The 20,627-nt window shown below is 39.0% G+C and overlaps 1 protein-coding gene across 2 annotated transcripts in view; it reads right to left on the bottom strand.

Moving 5' to 3' along the window:
- METAP1 (methionyl aminopeptidase 1) overlaps window positions 1-20,627 on the bottom strand; it is an 83,026-nt gene that overhangs the window by 36,353 nt on the left and 26,046 nt on the right. For both annotated transcript variants that reach the window (XR_006783539.1, XM_045820293.1), the window contains exon 2: window positions 5,672-5,723. Coding sequence is in view for 1 of the 2 variants with exons in the window: in XM_045820293.1 (XP_045676249.1) it covers window positions 5,672-5,723 (52 nt within the window). In the remaining variant the exon portion in view is untranslated. The remainder of the gene's footprint in view (window positions 1-5,671; window positions 5,724-20,627) is intronic.

The following is a 20,627-nucleotide window of genomic DNA, read 5'->3' as shown; positions in this document are numbered from 1 at the left end:
ATCCGGAGCGCGCAGGATCACAGCGGGTCAACCCTGAGTACATGAGCGGCAGCTGGCGGGCCCAGTGAGGCGGAGATTGTGGGCCGGGACAGAGCGTGCAGCCCGGAATTCCAGGGAAGGGACTGAGGTCCCAGGAAAGCGGAGCTACCGCCATTGTTCCCTCCTGCCCCCGCAGCCCACATACAGACATCACAATCTAGCGACTGGGGTGCCCAGCCCTGGTGAACACCTAAGGCTCCGCCCCTCACCATAACAGGACCAACCAGACCAAAAAAAAAAAAAAGAGAGACAGAGAGAGAGAGACATGTCTCAAACAGAAAAACAGATCAATGTCCCAGGGCTTATTCTTTTGAGCTGCCAAGAGATAGCCAATCTATCAGATGCACAGTTCAAAACACTGGTGATCAGGAAGCTCACAGAATTGGCTGATTTTGGTTGCAAATTAGAGGAACAAATGCAGGTTACGATAAAAGAGATGAAGGAAGATGCACAGAGAACCAATACTGATGGGAAGGAAACGGGGACTCAAAACAATAGAGTGGACCAGAAGGAAGAAAATAACCACCAAACAGAAAAGAATGAAGAAATAAGAATTCAAAAAAATGAGGAGAGGCTGAGGAACCTCCAGGACATCTTTAAACATTCCAACATCAAATTACAGGGGTACCAGAAGGGGAAGAGGAAGTGCAACAAGTGGAAAAGTTATTTGAACAAATAATAAAGGAGAACTTCCCCAATCTGGCAAAGGAAATAGACTTCCAGGAAATACAGGAAGCTCAGAGAGTCCCAAAGAAGTTGGACCCAAGAAGGAACACACCAAGGCACATCATAATTACATTAGCCAAGATTAAAATGAAAAAGAGAATCCTAGAAGCAGCAAGAGATAAGGAGACAGTTACCTACAAAGGAGTTCCCATCAAACTGTCAGCTGATTTCTCCAAAGAGACCTTACAGGCAAGAAGGGGCTGGAAAGAAGTCTTTGAAGTCATGAAAGGCAAGGACCTACATCCAAGATTGCTCTACCCAGCAAAGCTTTCATTGAGAATGGAAAGGCAGATAAAATGCTTCTCAGATAAGGTCAAGTTAAAGGAGTTCATCATCACCGAGCCCTTATTTTATGAAATGTTAAAGGGACTTATCTAAGAAAAGAAGATAAAGAAAAAACATGTATAGTAAAAGGACAGCAAACTCACAATTATTAACAACCACACCTAAAGCAAACCCAAAAGAAACTAAGCAAACAACTTGAACAGGAACAGAACCACAGAAATGTAGATCACACGGAGGGTTAGCAACAGGGGAGTGGGAGGAGGAGAAAGGGGGCAAAGGTACAGAGAGTAAGTAGCATACATTATAGGTTGAAAATAGATAGGGGGAGGGTAAGAATAGTATGAGAAATGCAGAAGCTAAAGAACTTATAAGTATGACACATGGACATGAACTAAAAGGGGGAATGTAGGTGGGAGAGGGGGTACAGGGTGGAGGGGAGGGAAGGGGGGAAATGGGACAACTGTAATAGCATAATCAATAAAATATATTTTTAAAAAGAATAAAATAAAAATATGAATAAAATGGCAACAAATACACATCTGTCAACAATTAAATCTAAAAAAAACAAAACAAAATAAACAAATAAGCATGACTGGAACAGAATCATAGATACAGAGAACATTTTGAAGGTTGCCAAATGGGGAGGAAGGTGGGGGTGTCAGGTGAAAAAGGTGAAGGGATTAAGAAGTACAAACGGGTAGTTACAGAATAATCATGGGGCTGTAAAGTACAGAATAGGAAATGGAGTAGCCAAAGAACTTATATGCATGATCCATGGACATGGAACATGGGGTGGAAACTGCCTGAATGAGTGGGGTGACTGGGTAGAGGAGGTCAAAGGGGGGAAAATTGGGACAACTGTAATAGCTTAATCAATAAAATATAAATTAAAAAATAAAGAAAAAAACAACTGAAAAGTATTCTCAAAACATGAAGTAACACAGAAACTGGATGGACTATAGGGGAAGATAATAGTTTTAATGAACAGAGTTTTCTTTCACCTCAGTAAGTATAACTTCCCAGAAGCCCACATATTCTTCACAGAAATTTTAAGGATTAACTCAACAAATTCTGTGACCCACAACAACGCCATGTCTGCTCTATCTGGGCAAACTCAAGCAGCAGCTTGAGACCATTGTGCAGCATGGTGCAGCAGGACCCCAGGCACTACCTGCACGAGGGGATGCAACTCAAACTGACTACCAGGCACAAGCTGGAGTCCACCCAGAGGATGCAGAACAAGCAGGCCCTGCTCCAGGCAGTCATTGGCAAAGAAGGAAGGGGACAGTTTCAACATACAGTGTCTCAAGCTGGCCTACATCCTTCATGTTCTGGAAGCACCTGATCTTTGTAAACTGTACATTGGAGCTAATATATGAATGTGGCTAGTGTATTCAGTGAACCCTCTCTCTCACTGGTGTCTAGGAACATGTCTCCTTGGTCCAGAGCAAAAGCCAAGGCTGTTGCACAGTTTTGTGCAAGTTCAACCCAGCCAGTTCAACCCAGCAGCTCTGCACTGTTTGTGAACCGGAGTAAACATGCCATCAGGATGGTGGTCACAGGCAGAGAAAATGCACAGGAAGCACTGGGTCCCTTTTTCCTTATTCCTGGAAGCTGCTCTGCTTGGTTTATTAATTCTGAATATACTCTACACCTGACACTCTATGCCTGAGTGTCTGGAGCACAGGTGGCAAACACAAGGCCTGTGTGCCAAATCTGCCCCTCTATCTTGTTTTATTAGGCCCTGCACTTTGTTTCTACCCGGTGGCAGCACCAAGCTCTCGCTTAACTGTTAAGGAATAGTTACATTTATACAGTCCTAGAATTACATTTGGCCCTTTGAAGGCAGCCATGAGGCTGATGTGGCCCCCAGTGAAAATGAGTATGACACTCCTGGTCTAGAGCATTTATAAAAATGGTCTAGAGCATTTACAAAAATGGAAGAGGGACACCAAAATTTAATGAATTACAATTAACTATTTTTAACCACCCCCCCAAAATATGCAACAAGGCATCAGTATTATATGTCTTTAAAGGCTTTATAATTTAACTGGTATTTACTATGACAACAAAAAATAAATCCTGCCTTTGAGTCATTTATTTAACATACACTTGAAATTTTCCTAAGGCTTGATTAGCTTCTTCATTCAAGGAAATTCCAGGTTCATATTTCACTGGTGAATTCTACCAAACATTTAAGCAAGAAACAATACCAATTCTATATAATATCCTCCAGAAAACAGAAGAGAAGAAAACATTTCCCATTTTATTGGAAATAAAATTACTCTAATGACAAAACCAGTTAAAAGACGTTAAAATTACAAACCAATATCCCTATCCCGTAGGAATAAAAATATAAAAATAGCCCTCCTTAATTAGAGATCAGTACACATTACAGGTTAAAAGAAGAAAACGCCTAAGCATATCATCTTAATGATGTGAAATGATTGATATGTTATCTTACTACTACTGTTTGTTGGAATAAGGTGATATTTTATATGATGCCCTGTTCCTGCCTAACCCAACATTCTTTCCCCCATCCCTTTCCTAATTATCTTCTTAGTTCTGGAGATCACCCTTCCTCACACATCCCCTCCTCTAGGACTGTCATCTTCAAGGATGCAGTCAGGATCAATTTATTACAGTAGAAAACATACAGGGCTGGCCAACTGAGGGCTGTCTCTATTCAACACAGCCCAAAGGAATCAAGAATATTAGGCTCATCCCCTGAAGAAAATTATCCCAAAAGATCCAAAAGGGCACCATACTAAATACTACTGTACAAATAAAACCCAAACAGCCTCAGTTTAATGCTGTAATAATTATGTTCTTTTTACTTAGGGCAAATCATGTTTAATTCTCTTATAGAATACTTTTTAATGGAGTAACTCTACCCTTAGCAATCCTATATTGGAGAAGCAGGCACACTTCAGTAAGTTAGCAAATGCTTAGGATAGATAGAGACCCATTCTAAACTCTTTCCCAAACACACTGCTTCACTTCAACCCTTCACTCACGTAGTGCTTTAACTACCTACTTATAAAATGTTAATAATTGGCTCAAAGAGCTCCAAAAATACCAAACACATGAGAAATACAGTATTTAATGTATGTGTGAATAAAATTAATGGCATCACTTACACCAATCTTTATTTTGATTTAAGGTAACAAATTCTATCATTTCATTTTTCCTCATCTCTAACCACATTTCCTCCAACAGCCTAGCATTTCTATTAAATGCAGGCTTTGCCTTACATCACCACAGAAAGTATCTTTTTAAATTGTTGATATAAAACAATCTACCAAACTTTATTAAATCAGGAAATTCCTTTAAAAAATATACAAGTAGCCTTGGTTGGTGTGGCTCAGTGGATTGAGCGCTGGCCTGTGAACCAAAGGGTCACCAGTTCAATTCCCAGTCAGGGCACATGCCTGGGTTGCAGACCAGGTCCCCGGTTGGGGGTGCAAGAGAAGCAACCACAAATTGATGTTTCTCTCCCTCTCTTTCTCCCTCCCTTCCCCTTCCTCTAAAAGTAAATAAATGAAATCTGTAAAATACATACACACACACACACACAAAAGTAGATAAATAATTTTAAAAAACCAGTATCAGTAAGCTGAAACTGAACTCTTATACCAAGGACCATATTGTTTGCCAAGCCTTCATCCATCGAGATGGCAATGCCAAAAGAACAGAGACCTCCTTGTCAATTTTCAGATAACCGTGATGGGTTGCCTGCCATAAGCCAGGCACAATAATGACATGAATTTACAAGATGAATGGCCAGAACAGGAAAGGCCATTTCAATCTAAGATATATCCCCGTGGGTGACAATAGCTACGCAGCAGCCAGTAGTTTCACTTTGCGTTGTGTCACAAAGTGACTTCAAAAGAACAAATTAGCCCTAACTGGTGTGGCTCAGTTGGTTGGGTGTCATCCTACAAAGCGAGAGGTCACCAGTTCAATACCCTGTCAGGGCACAGGCCTGGATTACAGGTTTGGTCCCCCAAATGGGGTGTGTATGAGAGGCAACCAATCAATGTTTCTGTCTCACACCAATATTTCTCCTTCCTCCCTTTCTCCCTCCCTTTCCCTCTCTCTAAAAATAAAAAAAATCTTTTCAGAAAGCAAAAAAAGAACAAATTAAACATTAGACTGAAAGTAATAACATTAAATGACCTAAACCTCTCCCCAAAACAAAAGTAATATGCTTTTTAGTTGAAAAATCATTGAAATTCAAACTAAACAAGAACAAAATATCAGACTAAATGAAGCCTACAATGTGCAAGCATTTCTAGCAAAGGAAAGAGGGTACCAAAAAGTCAGACTTTTCAGGTACTGCCCAAGCAAGATCCATTTATTCTAACAATTCTGTGTTTTCATATCACATGTCATAAAAGATCCACAAAGATATTACTCGGCCATATTTTATTTACATGATTACATACCACAAAGAATAAAAAATATGTTCAAATTCTAGCTTTTGGATTATACTCTCAGAATATTCAAATATGCATTTTCTGAATATTCAAACGTACACTTTCAAAACTGAAGAATTCTTGTCTTTTGCACAAAAGCCACTTCTAAAACATACAGTATAGAGGTGTGTGATTTCACTTACTTGCTTTCTTATGTAGTAACTTGTGAGTAGCCCAACTTCCTTTAAAACATTCCTGAAAGAGCAAACATGAAAATTAGTGTCAGACCTTCCTTAATTGGGAACATCTTAAAGAATGATGCATATAAGAAACGGTCATTAAGAATTTCATTTGCAAAAAACAAATCTCTGACTTCACTAAATACTGAGGAAAGTTCAAGAAATGACGCCTGCTTAAAAATTCATTTCAAAGAGCAACCTAAACTTCACATTACTTCAAATAAGCAAGAAACATTAGTCTATATTGTAAATAGCAGTCACAGTTAACATTTCAATTTTGTCACTAAATTATTTAAGTATTTTTTAAAATCATGAGCCACTTAATTGTTTTTAAAAAAGACAAGAAAAATGGTGCAGCCTCTTCCATTACTATAGCAGTTTAACTCTCAGTCACACCCACCTCGTTTACTATGTGCTGACAGCCCTACTAGATGGCGCCCCATGAAGGAAGCGACCATGTCAAGTGTACCATCGTGCCCCAGAGCCAGGCAGACAGCCTGGCACACGGTAAAGCTTCAGTGAGTATTTGCTGATTAGTCAAATGGATGAATGACTAGAAAGGCTAAGTTTTTCATTTAGGAAAGTATGTTCATGTAACATATTCCAGACAACACCAGCAAGAAGTACTAAACTAGAAAAGTAAGTTCAAGTAATAAATTGAATTAAAATAAACTCAAGCAATAAATATTATTTATGCTTTGATTTTTAGAGTATCTCCTTCAAAGAATTTAAAATTACTCAAGTACAGTAGTTCCCCTTATTACAGTTTCACTTTCTGGAGTTTCAGTTACCTATGGGCAACTGCAGTTCAAAAACATTAAAAGAAAAATTCCAGAAATAAACAATTTTTAAGTTTCAAATTGCACTTCAGTGTGAGTAGCATGATGAAATCCCATGCAGTCCCGCCCAGGACATGAATCACCCCTTTGTCCAGCACATCCACATTTTCTACACTGCCTACCTGTTATTATCTTAGTAGCTGTCTCAGTTATCATACTGGCTGTCTCAGTATCACAGTAATTGTGTCCAGTAACCCTTATTTTACTTAATAATGGCTCCAAAGCACAAGAGTGGTGCTGGCAATTTCAATATGCCAAAGGGAAGCCATAAACTTTATCACGGGTATATGCATACAAGAAAAAACATAGTACAGGTAGGGTTCAGTACTATCCAAGGTTTTAGGTGTCTACTGGAGATTTCGGAACATATCCCCTGCTGGTAAGGGAGGACTACTATAAATCATTACAAATACTAAGAAAATTCACAAAGTCCTATAAATGTTTTGACTTTACAAACATAAAAAAGTAAGTCATGAGTAAAAGCCAAGACAAAACAGAAAATAAAGCATCCCTAGAAGTATTTGGCAATCACAGCACATTACACTGGTGATGCTAAGGCTACTCTCCTGAGGTTTGCCCCAGGCCTCTGAGAGGTCAACTTTTCCCTCCAGGCCCAGGATTGCCACTATTTTACTTTACTTTCACTCTCCTTGTATCCTCATATCCTGCAGCAGTTAAGTCAAGAAAACCCAGCTCATATTTATTCCCTCCTACTACAACATCAATAGAATCCAAGTGTATAAAAAGACATCCTTAGATTTTTTTCATTCCTGAAGCTATAACTGAGTTTTGTCTTTTGGGGAGGATGTGAGGGTGGTGGGCAGAATAATGGTGACCCAAAGATGTCCATGTCCTAATCCTCAAACACCTGTGACTATGTCAGGTTACCATGACAGTGAAGGGGAATTAGATATGCTAATCAGCTGACCTTGAGATGCAGAGATTATACTGTTTTATCTAAATGAGCCCGATGTAATCACAAGTATTTTTAAAAACGAACTTTAAAAAGGAGGAGGTAGGAGTAAGAGAAACATGTAATGATGGAAGCTGGGTCAGAGAGATAATTACATTACTGGCTTTGAAGATGGAGGAAGGGGGCCGTGAGTCAAGGAATACAGGCAGCCTCTGGAAACTGAAAAGGTCAAGTAACAGATTCTCCCTAGAGCCTCCAGAAAGGAATACTGACCTGCCAACACCCGATTTTAGCCCTGAGACCTGAGGCTTCTGAGCTACAGAACTGTAAGATAATAAATCTGTTGCTTTAAGACATCAAGTGTGTGGCAATTTGTTATGGCAGCTACAGGAAGGAAAACAGTTATCCCTATTTGTTGTCAAATTGCAAAACCACTCACAACTGGTTTCTCTCCATCCCAGAATTATAGGAAATTGGTAGAAAAACGAGTATTTATGCCATAAGAAAGAGCTATTATGATTACTTGAAAAGTCCCAAGAACTAAAATAAGTGATTTCTTCAGTAAAACCACATTTACTACAGAATAAGAAAGGAAAAGTCAATGTTGATTTATAATATGAAGATAACCATAAGCTACTGTTTACTGAATAGGTACACTATACACAATATTTCATTTCATCCTCACAAAAATTCTGCAAGGCAGAGGACATTATCCCCACTTTACACATGACAACACTGAAGCAGAAACAAGCTTGACAATCACATAACAGAACCATACCCAGCAAAACTAAGACTCAAACCCACATTACTGCATTAGAAGCGATGCTTTCGAACTGCTTTACTGTGTGTGTGTGTGTGTGTGTGTGTGTGTGTGTGTGTATGCAATTCAAAGCATCAATTTAGCACTAAACTTAGAACCAGAAAACATGGGTGTGATTAAGCTATACCATGTATTAACTATACCACTGTAAGCACTGAAATATTATCTTTAAATCTAGAAATTGGTTATTATTAACCACTCTCATGGATCCTCAATTGCCTCACAGATAAAGTGGGGTTGATAGCTCCAGGAAAAGATAATATAGCAGACTACAAGAAATGGTGTAAATAACCTACATGAAAGTAGTTGACAAAGTGTCTAGCACACACAGCAAGTATCAATATATGGGAGCCCTTGACATCCCAGCGCTTATCACTATGCCTGGAATTGAACAGGTTTTCTCAATATATGTTGGAGAGTGAATGAAAAGTAATGTGATCACATCCACAAAAGCCTTCTAGTTGTAGGTGGAAATGTAAACTGTGTTCATTACCTACTAGAACAGACTGCAAACTGCCTACTCCATAGTCATTCCCCTTTTCCTTAACACCAACAGAATTCTGCCAGTGGAGTTGTAATGCTCCCTGCTAAAAACATCCCCAGCCTCCTTAATTACACGGGTGGCCAAGTGATCTAGTCTGCCCAACAAAATGTAACTCTAGTTGTTGAGTAGGGCTTCTGGAAAGCTTCTTAGAAAACAGGCACTATTTTCTACTCGTTGCCCTTTCCCTGGCTTCAAACAAGGAGATGCAGCCTGACAAAGCAACAAACACATCCCAAGAGGCCTGGGTCCTTAATCATTTTGGGCAGACACTGGAGTGATGCAGTAGAGCCTCTGGAGGGAGCACAGCCCTTGATTTACATTCAGTGAAACTGATTGTGGACTTCCAGCCTCCAGAACTGGGGGAGCATAAATCTGTTATGTTAAGCCACTCAGTTTGTAGTGATTTGTTACAGCAGCCACAGAAAACCAATACAGTAACTGACCAGACATCAGGGCACACTGGAAGAATGAATCCAATTGATGACTACACTAAACCAGGGTGAAGGACTAATTACAGTCTTTCTGACGCTTTTCTCACTTACATGTACTTATTTATGGAATCAGCTCCCAATTATTCATGGTAACTTATTAAGTGGGGCAAGCAAAGAAGGATGACTTATTTTAAGAAACCTAACTTCAGCCAGCAATTTCAACTTCTCTTCCTCTCCTTTCCAAGCTATTCCTCATCAGTTATGACTAACAAAAAGTTTGCGGCACATTGGTATTTCACCCTTTTTTCCTTCTTCTAGGCTAGCCTGTGGCAAAGATGTTTATGGCAGTAAGAATGTCAGCAAAGGAAAGATCAGAGATAGGGAAGAAAAGTAAAAGGAAAACTTCAAAGTAGATAGGTATTGGAACTCCAGTTTAAGAGTCTGCCAGGCCAAGGCAAAACCCCACCACAGCAGAATGTTAGGTGCACCACTCCCCCTCACTTCAAGGCCTTGATTCTAATGTTTCCTTAACACCAAACCATCTGCATACCAACTACACATGGCACAATTTCCAATCAATTTTCATTATGTCAGCTTAGAACAAACTAACTGAATGTTGCCCACCAAGAACTATACAAGGCTAAGTGGTTTGTACATCTCTTACGTACTAATAGTTAACACTGTAGCACCACTATGAACAGTTCAGTCTTCCCTGAAAAAATTAAAGACTGATTCTTGGTCTAGCACATAAACTCCCTTACCCAATATTCTGAACTGTTTCAATTGTTAGGTAAGTGCTAGCAAAGTTTGTACCCTTAGCCTGGCAATCCCTTTTCCTGCCATCACTGAAATTAGAATATAAAGAGGCAGAAGAGCACAAAAAAGGAATAATAATAATAAAAAAAAATGTTTAAGAACAATACAGAAGTAACATCTGGACAGAGCAGGGTTAATGTAGATGAACTTTTAGACACTTTTCAGCTCCACAAAGCCTATAATTCCATTTTACAAGTAATTATGGAAGAGATTACAAGTTCTCAGAAATTTTTTAAATTACAGTAGGAATAAATATCTCAAAACAAAGTTAGGAAAATCTCCCCCAAATTGTGAGCAAAATTACAAAAAGTTAAAAATAAAGAGATGGTATTTTTGAAACAAAGGATTAAACCAACAAGTCTAACATCTGCATAACCACATTTCAGAAAGAAAATGAAGAGGAGAGATTAAAGAGACAACGTAAAAGTTTTCCATAACTGAAAGACAGAAGTTTCCAGATGGAAAAGACCACCTAAGGATGAAAACCAACTTGCCCAAGGCACACAGTATGAAATGTCGTAATACCATGAACAAGAGAACACCCAATAAGCTTACAGAGAAAAGGTAAGGAATAATTATGCAAAAGATTGTGATTCTCAGTGGTATCAGATATCATAACATAAAAACTCTGAGAAAACCATTTGCAAACTAGAATTCTATATGCAGTCAAACTGCAATTCAAGTATCAGGGCATAGCAAGACATTTTTAGATACATAGAATCTCAAAAATTTACCTCCCATACAATCTTTCTTAGGAAGCTACTAGAGGAGATATTACATAAAACATAAGAATAAACCCAGAAATGGGCCCTGGCTGGTATAGCTCAGTGGATTGAGCACGGGCTCCAAACCAAAGGGTCGTGGGTTCAATTCCCAGTCAGGGCACATACCTGGGTTGTGGGCCAGGTCAACCAGTGGGGACCATGTGAGAGGCAACCACACACTGATGTTTCTCTCCCTCTCTCCCTCCCTTCCCCTCTCTAAAAATAAATAAATAAAATCCTAAAAAAAGGGGGGGGGGATATGATATAGACGAGACAACAGAGAAGTAAAGAGCATCTCTAGGATGATGCTTGAAAAGAGATATAACGATGATTACTATGCAGCAAGCCCAGGCAGCAAGAAGTTCTGGCTGGAGGAGGTCAGATGGTTCCAAGAGAGGCATTTCCAAGATAAAATTGATTAAATGTCAAATGTGTTTTAAAAGTACTGAGAGGAGTTCTGTACCTCTGTGGAAGAGTTTGGGGATGAATCAGTAAGTGACCAAAGGAAACTGTTAAAAAAAAAAATGGGAAATAGGCCCTGGTTGGCGTAGCTCAGTGGATTGAGCGCTGGCTGCGAACCAAAGTGTCGCAGGTTCAATTCCCAGTCAGGGTACACGCTTGGGTTGCAGGCCATGACCGGCAACCGCACATTGATGTTTCTCTCTCTCTATCTCTGTCTCCCTCCCTTCCCTCTCTAAAAATAAATACATAAAATCTTTTTAAAAATAGGAAGTGGTCCATTTCAACAACAAAAAAGAAAAAAAAAAAGCATCACAGGTTCAATTCCCAGTCAAAGCACATGCCTGGGTTGCAGGCCACAGCTCCCAGCAACCACACACTGATGTTTCTCTCTCTTTTTCCCTCCCTTCCCTCTCTAAAAAATAAAAATAAATAAAATCTTAAAAAAAGCATTATAAGTAAACATCATGAGTAAAAATATTTTTAAAAAATGGGAAATAGGAAAGTGAGGAGGGAATTTATAAATTAGAAGCATTTAACTAGGTGTGTGAAATAATTTGATCAACTAACAAGTTACAAAAGTCATTTTAATTATGGACATTTTGCCTCTATGACATTGAGACAGTAAACATAAATGCAATCTAGAAGCATTTAAATGACCTTACTACAGATTAAGATTCAACATAATATATTTTTTAAAACACAAGGTCTGACCATAAAGTAACCAGCCATGTAATATGAAAAAGAGAGATTTATTGAAGAAGATACAAGAAACATTGTACATAGGACAATGACACCCCAGTCCCCTTCAAATTAGGCACTTTAGGACCTCATGCAGTTCTCCCAATGGCCATCAGTTGCTCTCACTGCATTTTCCTGAATCTCACTGATGGTCTGAAATCTATTCCCTTTCAAAGGTGATTTTAGTTTTGGGAAAAGCCAGAAGTTGCAGGATGCCCAATCTGGGCTTCAGGGGAGCTGAGTCACCTGGGTGATTAGATGTTTTACCAAAAACCTTTGCACAAGATGTGATGCTTCCGTGGGTGCATTATCATGATGAAGCTGCCAATCACCAGTTGCCGACAGCTGCAGCCTTCTGCATCATCCAGACAGTTTCCACAGAGGAATGTTCAAGATTAACGCAAAATGTGATATCAACTCGGTGCTCTACTAACTTCATCATTTTGAATGCAATGGCAACACAGCATATATGCTCAGTCAATGTTGCCTACCCCTCCCCCCACTGACTAGTACAGTGAAGTCGTCACTGTTCACACATGCACATTTCAAACCACTCTCCATGGCTGCCAGGTTACATCAATTTCACACAAACCTTTCTCATTATATTAACAATGGCTGGACTTTTTCTGGACAGACCTCGTATGTATGCCCACTGCTAAAGAATCCCCTTTTTAAAAGTTTATAGTATGAATGAATTAACATCTTAAAAATCAGTTAAGTAATATTAAAAGAAAAACAACGAATTTTAAAACTAGAAGAAATTTACATTTTTATAGATGATATGAGGAGGGAAAGATGGCGGCCAAGTAGGTGAAAGCTGAGTTCACTTGCTCTAGTCCCCAACTCAGATTCTCGGCTGATCTTCCGACAAATAACCTGAACAACTAATGGAATCTTAGCTGATATGAAGTTTTGAGCCAAGGAATACAGAAGATACTTCACAATGGGCTTTAAAGAGATTTTATATTATGAAGGGGAAACACCCCATGCATGGTGGTGCCTGTAGTTGTGGAGACTGCTAAGAAATCATACCTCTGTGGCTCCCTCTCCTCCCAGGGCAGAGGGGCCCCAGTCCCAAGTAGGGAGTCCACAGACCTGGGTCAGGAGTGACTTGCAAGGTCAGGGAGACCCAGAATAGGAACACTGTGAGCAGCTCATCATCTATAGCTACAGCGCCAAATGCCAACCAGGAAACTGTCAGAGAAAAGGACTCTATCTATACCTGTGTTGATGGAGGCAGGCTGCAACCAGCTGCGCCCATGAAAAACTTCTGGCTTTCTGGAGAGGTGGAATGAGCAGAAAACCAGACAGGGACTTGGTGCTACAGTGTGTGTGCCACAGAAAGACTTTTTAATAGGGGAGCTAGAGTGTGCTGTGCAGGGGACCCTGTGCACAGCTGTCTTGCCAACAAAGGGAGAAGGCCTAAAGTGCAGTTTGCTCCCACTGAATACAGTTGGGTGGGGAGGTCAGAAAATTGCACAGCAAAGGAATTTCTGTCCAAGACCAACATGACTGGCAAGCTGGGGTCCATGCAAAATGGAGAGTTCAAAACTGTGTCTACTATGAGGACAGTGGGCTGGGAATTAGACAGGCAAGAGTTGAGCCCCTGAGATTATTTACAGCCAGGCAGAACCCCTTTCTCCAACAGAAATCAAACTTCTGGGAAGGGAAGGACTACCCAGCCCCCACCTGCTGAAGGAATGGCAGGCAGTACAGGAAGGACAGGGTCAAGAACCCTATGCAGAATGTATATCCACAGGAGAAAAGCAGGAAGAGAATCTCCGAAAGAACTCGTTTTGAACTTCTCTCAGGGAGACAAAATATGCTGGTTCCTAGGGTCCTATTCCACTGAGGTCAGTAAGGCAGGAAGGTCAGACACTGGTGCAGCAAGGGGTAATCAGGACACTGCCCAGCACTGGCTCTCACACAGAGCTGCCAACAGCACCAAGCAGGAAAGAGCTGACCCTTTTACACATATTAGCCCCTCCTTTGCAACAGACAGCTAGTTCACCAGAAGCTATACATTACTGGGAATAAGCAGGAACAGACCACACAGGTGGTGCAGGACAACACAACCTACTATCTTCCCAGAAGACTGAACAGTTCCAGGGGAGACTCAGGAATCCCACCCACCTTAGCACAATAGAAGCCCCCTCCAGTGGTAGGTGAAGGTGATATATGCAGTGCTGTGAGAAGTTGGGTGACCCACCTCTGGACCATGAGCTGATAAAAAGCCAGACGCTGATGCAGAAGAAGACAAAAGGTAAACACCAAACTGTTGAGAAGAATTCCACCTCATTCTTCTTCAGAATTTACATTATTTTTTGTCTTGCATAGCCCTTTAACATTTCTTCATTTTCTTCAAGTGGATTCCAACTAATTCACTATTTTTTTGTCTCTTATTTTTCATTCTTTTCATTTAGATTTTATGTATTTTTACATATTTTATTTTTATTTCAAATATTACTTACATAGTACCCTTCCTTTGTCTTACTCCATTTTGTGTTCCTTTGGTCCTTGCTTATTTGAGTTTGGATTTTATTTCTTCCCTTTCTTAGCCTGGATTCTATTTCTTACTCTTATTATGGCTCCCCGCTTTATTCTCTCAAAATCCTTTTCCTTTACTGTAGTCATCTCAAATTCTCTTTTCTCTTTCTTATAATATTCTCTTCCCACCTTTATTAATCTTTGCTCATTTGTCATTGTTATTGGCCTTATTCACAGGTGATTTTTCTTCAATTCTGTTCCTGTTCATTCACTATTTTTTAATTTTATTTCAAACCTCATATTATCCTCTTCCCTTTTCTTACTCCATTTTCCATTGCCCTTCCTTTTTTTACTTGCATTTTAGATTTTATTGTCTCCCTTTCTTCACCTTGTTTCTACTCTCTACTCTTATTTCTCCTCCGCCTTCCCTCTCAAAATCATTTTTCTTTCCTTTAATCATCCCATATTCTTTTTTCTTATTTATAATATTCTTAATCTCTTTCCACCTTTATAAATCTTTGCTCATTTGCTGTTGAAATTGCTAATGTGGTAGGGGGATATTTCTGCTGGTGTGGGTTTTGTTTTCTGGGTAGTAATGCTTTGCTAACCAGCACCTGCGCAGCAGTGTACAAGACGTGGCGGGAACTGTGACTCTCAGTTAGCCAGCTGGAGTGGAGAACCCACCAATGAAATGAGCCATCAGTAATCAGTATGGAATTTCCTCAAAAAACTAAACATGGAACTGTCCTTTGACCCAGAAATTCCATTGCTGGGGATATGCTCTAAGAATCCCAAATCACCAATTCAAAGGAATTTATGCACTCCTATATTTATAGTGGTGGCTATTTACAATAGTCAAGTGCTGGAAACAGCCCAAGTGCCCATCAGTAAATGAGTGGATCAAAAAACTTTGGTACACTTACACAATGGACTACTATGCAGAAGAGAAAAGAGAGAAGAAAAGAGAAACACAAAGAAAAAGGAAGAGAAGAGAAGAGAAGAGAAGAGAAGAGAAGAGAAGAGAAGAGAAGAGAATAGACAAGACCTACCTTTTGCCACAATACTGATAGAACTGGAGAATATTATGCGAAGTGCAATGAGCCAGGCAAGCAAAAGACAAACATCACATGATCTCACCTATAAGAGGAATCTAATGAACAAAATAAACTAATGAACATAACAAAACCACAGGCATGGAAACATGGAACAGACTGACAGTGACCAGAGGGCAAGGGGGAGGGAGTAATGGTGGAAAGAAGGGGAAGGGACAAGTTAAAGAGAATGTATGAATGACGCATGGGCATGGACAACAGTGTGGGAACCGACTGTGGGAGTGGGGACGATGATGGTCAGAGGAGGGCAAAGAGGGAAAAACTGGGACAACTGTAAGAAAACAAAAATTAAGAAATTCCCAACAAAAGAAGATAAAATTTGCCAACTAGCCAATTTCCCACTCAACAGCAACTCTATCCTGCTGTCATATATGTTATATAATAATCGACACAGATTTTTTAAAATGCTATTAATAGCACAGATTATTTTTAAAATGAATTTTATATTCTACAGACAATACATAAATGTTAAAAGCTTGCTTATGACCATATGTAATACTATATATGACCAAATATTTAAATGCAATTTGAGACTGGAAAGTGAACATCTTTAATGTGTAATGATACCATTTAGGTTGAGTATTCATTTCACTGTATCAATTTCTGTAGTGTGATACTTAACTTTATTTGATCACTGAATCTTTTTGTAAATATTGGGAAAGAAACAATTCCCTTCCAAAAATACATTTATAAATAAACATGTTCTTACAATTCTATTTATTCATTTATTCATTCAAATAGAGAGTACACATTATGACCACAGTGCACTGTGCTAGGTACAGAACATTCAGCAGTGAACAATACAGACCCATTCCAGACAAATATCACATGGCTAATTATGCAATTAACTACATAGCTTATAAGTCACAGGGCTAAAAACAAAAATATACACAGTGCTATCAGGAGAGGGTAAAGACAAGAGCTACCAATATAGGCAGGGGTCAGATCATGTTAATGATTCTGGTCTATTCTAATCAAAACAGAAAGCCATTAAAGTATTTTAAACCAAAGAACAACCTGATAAAGACCTGAGTTCATGGCATCCCTGCCCTCCAACCACAACCCAATATTAAAGCTCCTTTTTCTAAATAATACACAGAATGGTCTTGAAGAACTCCATAAAACTGGTTTTTAATACAAGCTGTCTTCGCTTTACATAGTAGTGAAGAACTATAAAAATGACCAAGCAAGCTATAACCATAGAAAGCAATCTTCACAATCAATATAAAAAATTACAAATATAAAATATTGAATGTCAACCATAACTGAAAAATAAAATTTTAAAAATCATAACTGGTACATGACCTTTAACAATTTTGTCAAAATGTTTAAAAACTCCTTTACTGTCAGTTACAAATATACAGGGAAGTGAAAAGAAAAAAGTAAAACTAATATTTGTTTATACATTATAATTTAAAATATTACAGTATCTAGAACTAGAGTGTTTTATTTCTTTAAAATGTTATCAAGACTAGTTTAAACAATGTTTGCCTTCTTGCACCGTATAACAGGAAACTGAATGAGCATCGTTTTTTTTATGCTTAGTGAATTGTCACACTCCTGTCTAGGTCTGGAACAACTTCTAAATTTTATCCTTTACACTTTGAATACCTCTGAGAATTCCTTTAATGTAAAGTTTTTTGTTGCAGTCACTCCCCCCTGAGACACTGTCATTCTTGTCATCACAACCATTTTCCCCATTTGTGTCAAAAGTTTGCCTCACAGAGTTCCCCTGGCTGCACATGCAGATGTGCATGGTGGGCAACAGCAATATTCCCATGGTCAGCTAATTCTTCTGCAGTTCCATTTATGTTCAACTTAGATTTTACTTCCAGCATTATCAGTTACCATTCCTTCACTGCACTGTCATTTTTGTTGGCCAATTACTTCTTTCATTTATCAATTTTTATAAAATGTCACCTATGTTTATCACTGGGTAGAGAGAAAGTAACACAAGTACAGCCTTTTCTGTCTGCATGAGAACTGACAGATCACAGTGACCAATCACTGACAGACTTGGAAAGAAGTAAAATGATATGGTCACTATTCAAGATGCACACCTGTGACTTTCTGCAGTGGTGCAAGGACTAAAGTGCTGTTAATAAAGCTTATACTTTATGTAATTACTCCATGTGGTTGAGAAACTGGTTTTGTTTAACTGAACTATGGTAAATAAATTCATGCACATCAAAACTGCAAAATAAGACCTGCCTTTATATAGTTGGCAACCATTGACAAAACTTTTCTAAATAGTGAAACAAAATGCTTTTGCATCATCCAGTGTCTTTTTTTACCCTCACAAAAGCTGACACATATTTCCTTAAAAAATAACATCTATATCCTAATTCATTCATTTAGAGAACACAGAAATTTAAACACCAATTTAAATCAAGAAAGAGAAGGATTACATACCAATTTAAATCAAGAAAGGAAGGGGGAAGGAACCATCAGAGAAGAGAGGTAACAGAAGCATTTAAAATGTTACAAACAGCCCTGGCTGGTGTGGGTCAGTGGATTGAGCCCCAGCCTGCAAACCAAAGGGATGCTGGTTCAATTCCCAGTCAGGGCACATGTCTGGGTTGCAGACCAGGTCCCTGGTGGGGGCCACGCAAGAGGCAACAACACATTGATATTTCTCTCCCCCTCTTCTCCCTCCCTTCTCCTCTGTCTAAAAATAAATAAATAAAATCATAAAAAATTTTCATTGTTATAAATAATGAGTATCTTCATCTAATTGTAACACTACGAAAATTGCATTGCCCACTTATTACTAAGAATAACTCATAATTCATAAAGAATTTATAAGTAGAAACAACTCAAAACCCACATTATTTTTAAAACATTCCATTTCAGAACTGAATTGAGGGCAGTGGCAAAAAGCATGGGCTTTGAGGTCAGACAGACTTGTACACTAGCTTGCTCATATTAACTGTTAAGACACTGGGGGAAAATCTTACTATCTCTAAGCTCTGCTTTCTTCAACTGTAATTAGAAAAAACTACTGTGTAACGTGTGGCCAACATTAAAGTGCTCAATTCGAATTATCATCAACTTCATTATTTTAAGCATTTTAAATTCTAAATATTTATTTTTAACATGTGTGTAAACCCTGGCCCAAATTCTTGGCTTACGAAAACTTAAGATAATTAGGAAGCTAGTGATTACTGTGAGCATTGTATCTTACTAGCATCATTGCCCACAGAAGCTGCTCACTGGGGAGGGAAATGCAAGAGCCCAGCAGATCCTAAAGTTCAAATGAGCTCCCCAGCCAACATTACAGACCATCACAGAGAACAAAAGAGGCTCGAGGTGTATTTCAATACAACCTTTGACGAATCTTTGACAGCCTAATAAGTTATGCAGACACAAAGGAAACCCCTAGAAAGCCAGGCTTTTTCTTAAAAATAAAAAAAATTACATAAAATGTAAAATTAGCACAAACATCAGTAGCCACACTGCATAAAACTGTGACACAAAAGTCACAGTTTTACAGACTTGGTCTATAAATACTATAAACTATAAAATGTGAACAGAATGCAGGCAGCAGCTATTTGAGGACTCTGAAAAGGGAACAATAGCAGGCAGGTTAGGGAAGACAAAAAATCTGATGTAGTATTCCCACCCTCCACCACCCAATCACCAAGGTCAACACAAAAGTGACCAACCACCAGGGGGCGAACTCAAGAGCACTCCAGGAGAAACCCTCTAACGCTGGCTCATGAAACAGCAAAGGGAACTCCCAGTGCTCAAAGAGTACATATATCCACGTTCTTTTCTCTTTTCTATCCACACACTCTAGACCCCAAGCTTATAGATCCATGCCATGAACTTGTAGGAGCCAAAATTCTTAAAGAGGCATTTTTCTCTTTAATGGGTGAAACTGTGGTCCAGAGAGGGTGGGGCCAACCCCACTGCTTCCTTCTGTGTCCTCCTGTCATTTAGCCCCAGGCCCAGGCAGTCATGGAAGTGTGCAGCAGAGCAAGTAACTAAACCCCAGCTTTCTGGCCCAAGGACCAAAGAAAAGGATTCCCAACGAACCATACAATACCAAGGAAGAAGCTCCAGAAAGTAACCCCATAAAGTTGATCATAATACAAAATACAGATGTTTGTGAGAACAGAACTAATAGATGCAGATCATCATTCAGTTCTCAAACCAAGCACTGGAACAGATCTGAATTACACTGCAAAGGCTTTGAAAACTGAATTGACATTGAATCCACAGCCCAAAGATGGCAGGTTAGAACTTGCAGCCTGAATCTAACCAGATTAGTAGCCTGCTAAATAAAAATATCAACATTCTGCACAGGATTTAAACAAGACTCAAGATCTCATAATATTCAAAATATCCAGGATACATTCTAAAATTATTCAGCATATAAACAACCAAGAAAATTTCAACTTACAAGGGAGGTGAGTCAACAGTGAATGGTGAATGCCATTGTGAATGGCATTCACAATGTTGGCATTAACTAAAAAACTATAAAACAGCTATTATTAAAATGGTCCAATAAACAATCAGGAATATTCTTAAAACCAATGGAAAAAGAGAAAATCTTTGCAAAGCAGATAAACCAAATAAAAAATTTTTAATTGAGAAATACAACAGCTAAGCAACTGCGTAGCCCTGGCTGGTGTGGCTCAGTGGAATGAGCGCCAGCCTGCAAACCAAAGGGTTGCTGGTTAGATTCCCAGTCTAGGGCACATGCCTGGGTTGTTTACCAGATGCCCATTTGGGAGCATATGAGAGGCAACCATACATTGATGTTTCTCTCCCTCCCTCTCTCCCTCCCTTCCCCTCGCTCTAAAAATAAACCAGTAAAATCTTTTTTTTTTAAGTGGCAGAAGTGGAAGGGGAAAGAGAAAAATCTACAAAATATTGCTGGCGACAAAAATCAACACCCATTCATGATAAAAATTCAGTGAACTAGATGAGAATTTCCTAAACTTGATAAAGACAAGCTACAAAAACTACAGGTTACAATCACATTTAAT

This window comes from Phyllostomus hastatus, unplaced genomic scaffold (assembly GCF_019186645.2).
Source record: "Phyllostomus hastatus isolate PE091 unplaced genomic scaffold, TTU_PhHast_1.1 phas_scaffold_39, whole genome shotgun sequence".
Classification (NCBI taxonomy): Eukaryota; Metazoa; Chordata; class Mammalia; order Chiroptera; family Phyllostomidae; genus Phyllostomus; species Phyllostomus hastatus.
The sequence above is the reverse complement of the archived record's forward strand: the minus strand, read 5'-3'. Positions and strand labels throughout refer to the sequence as shown.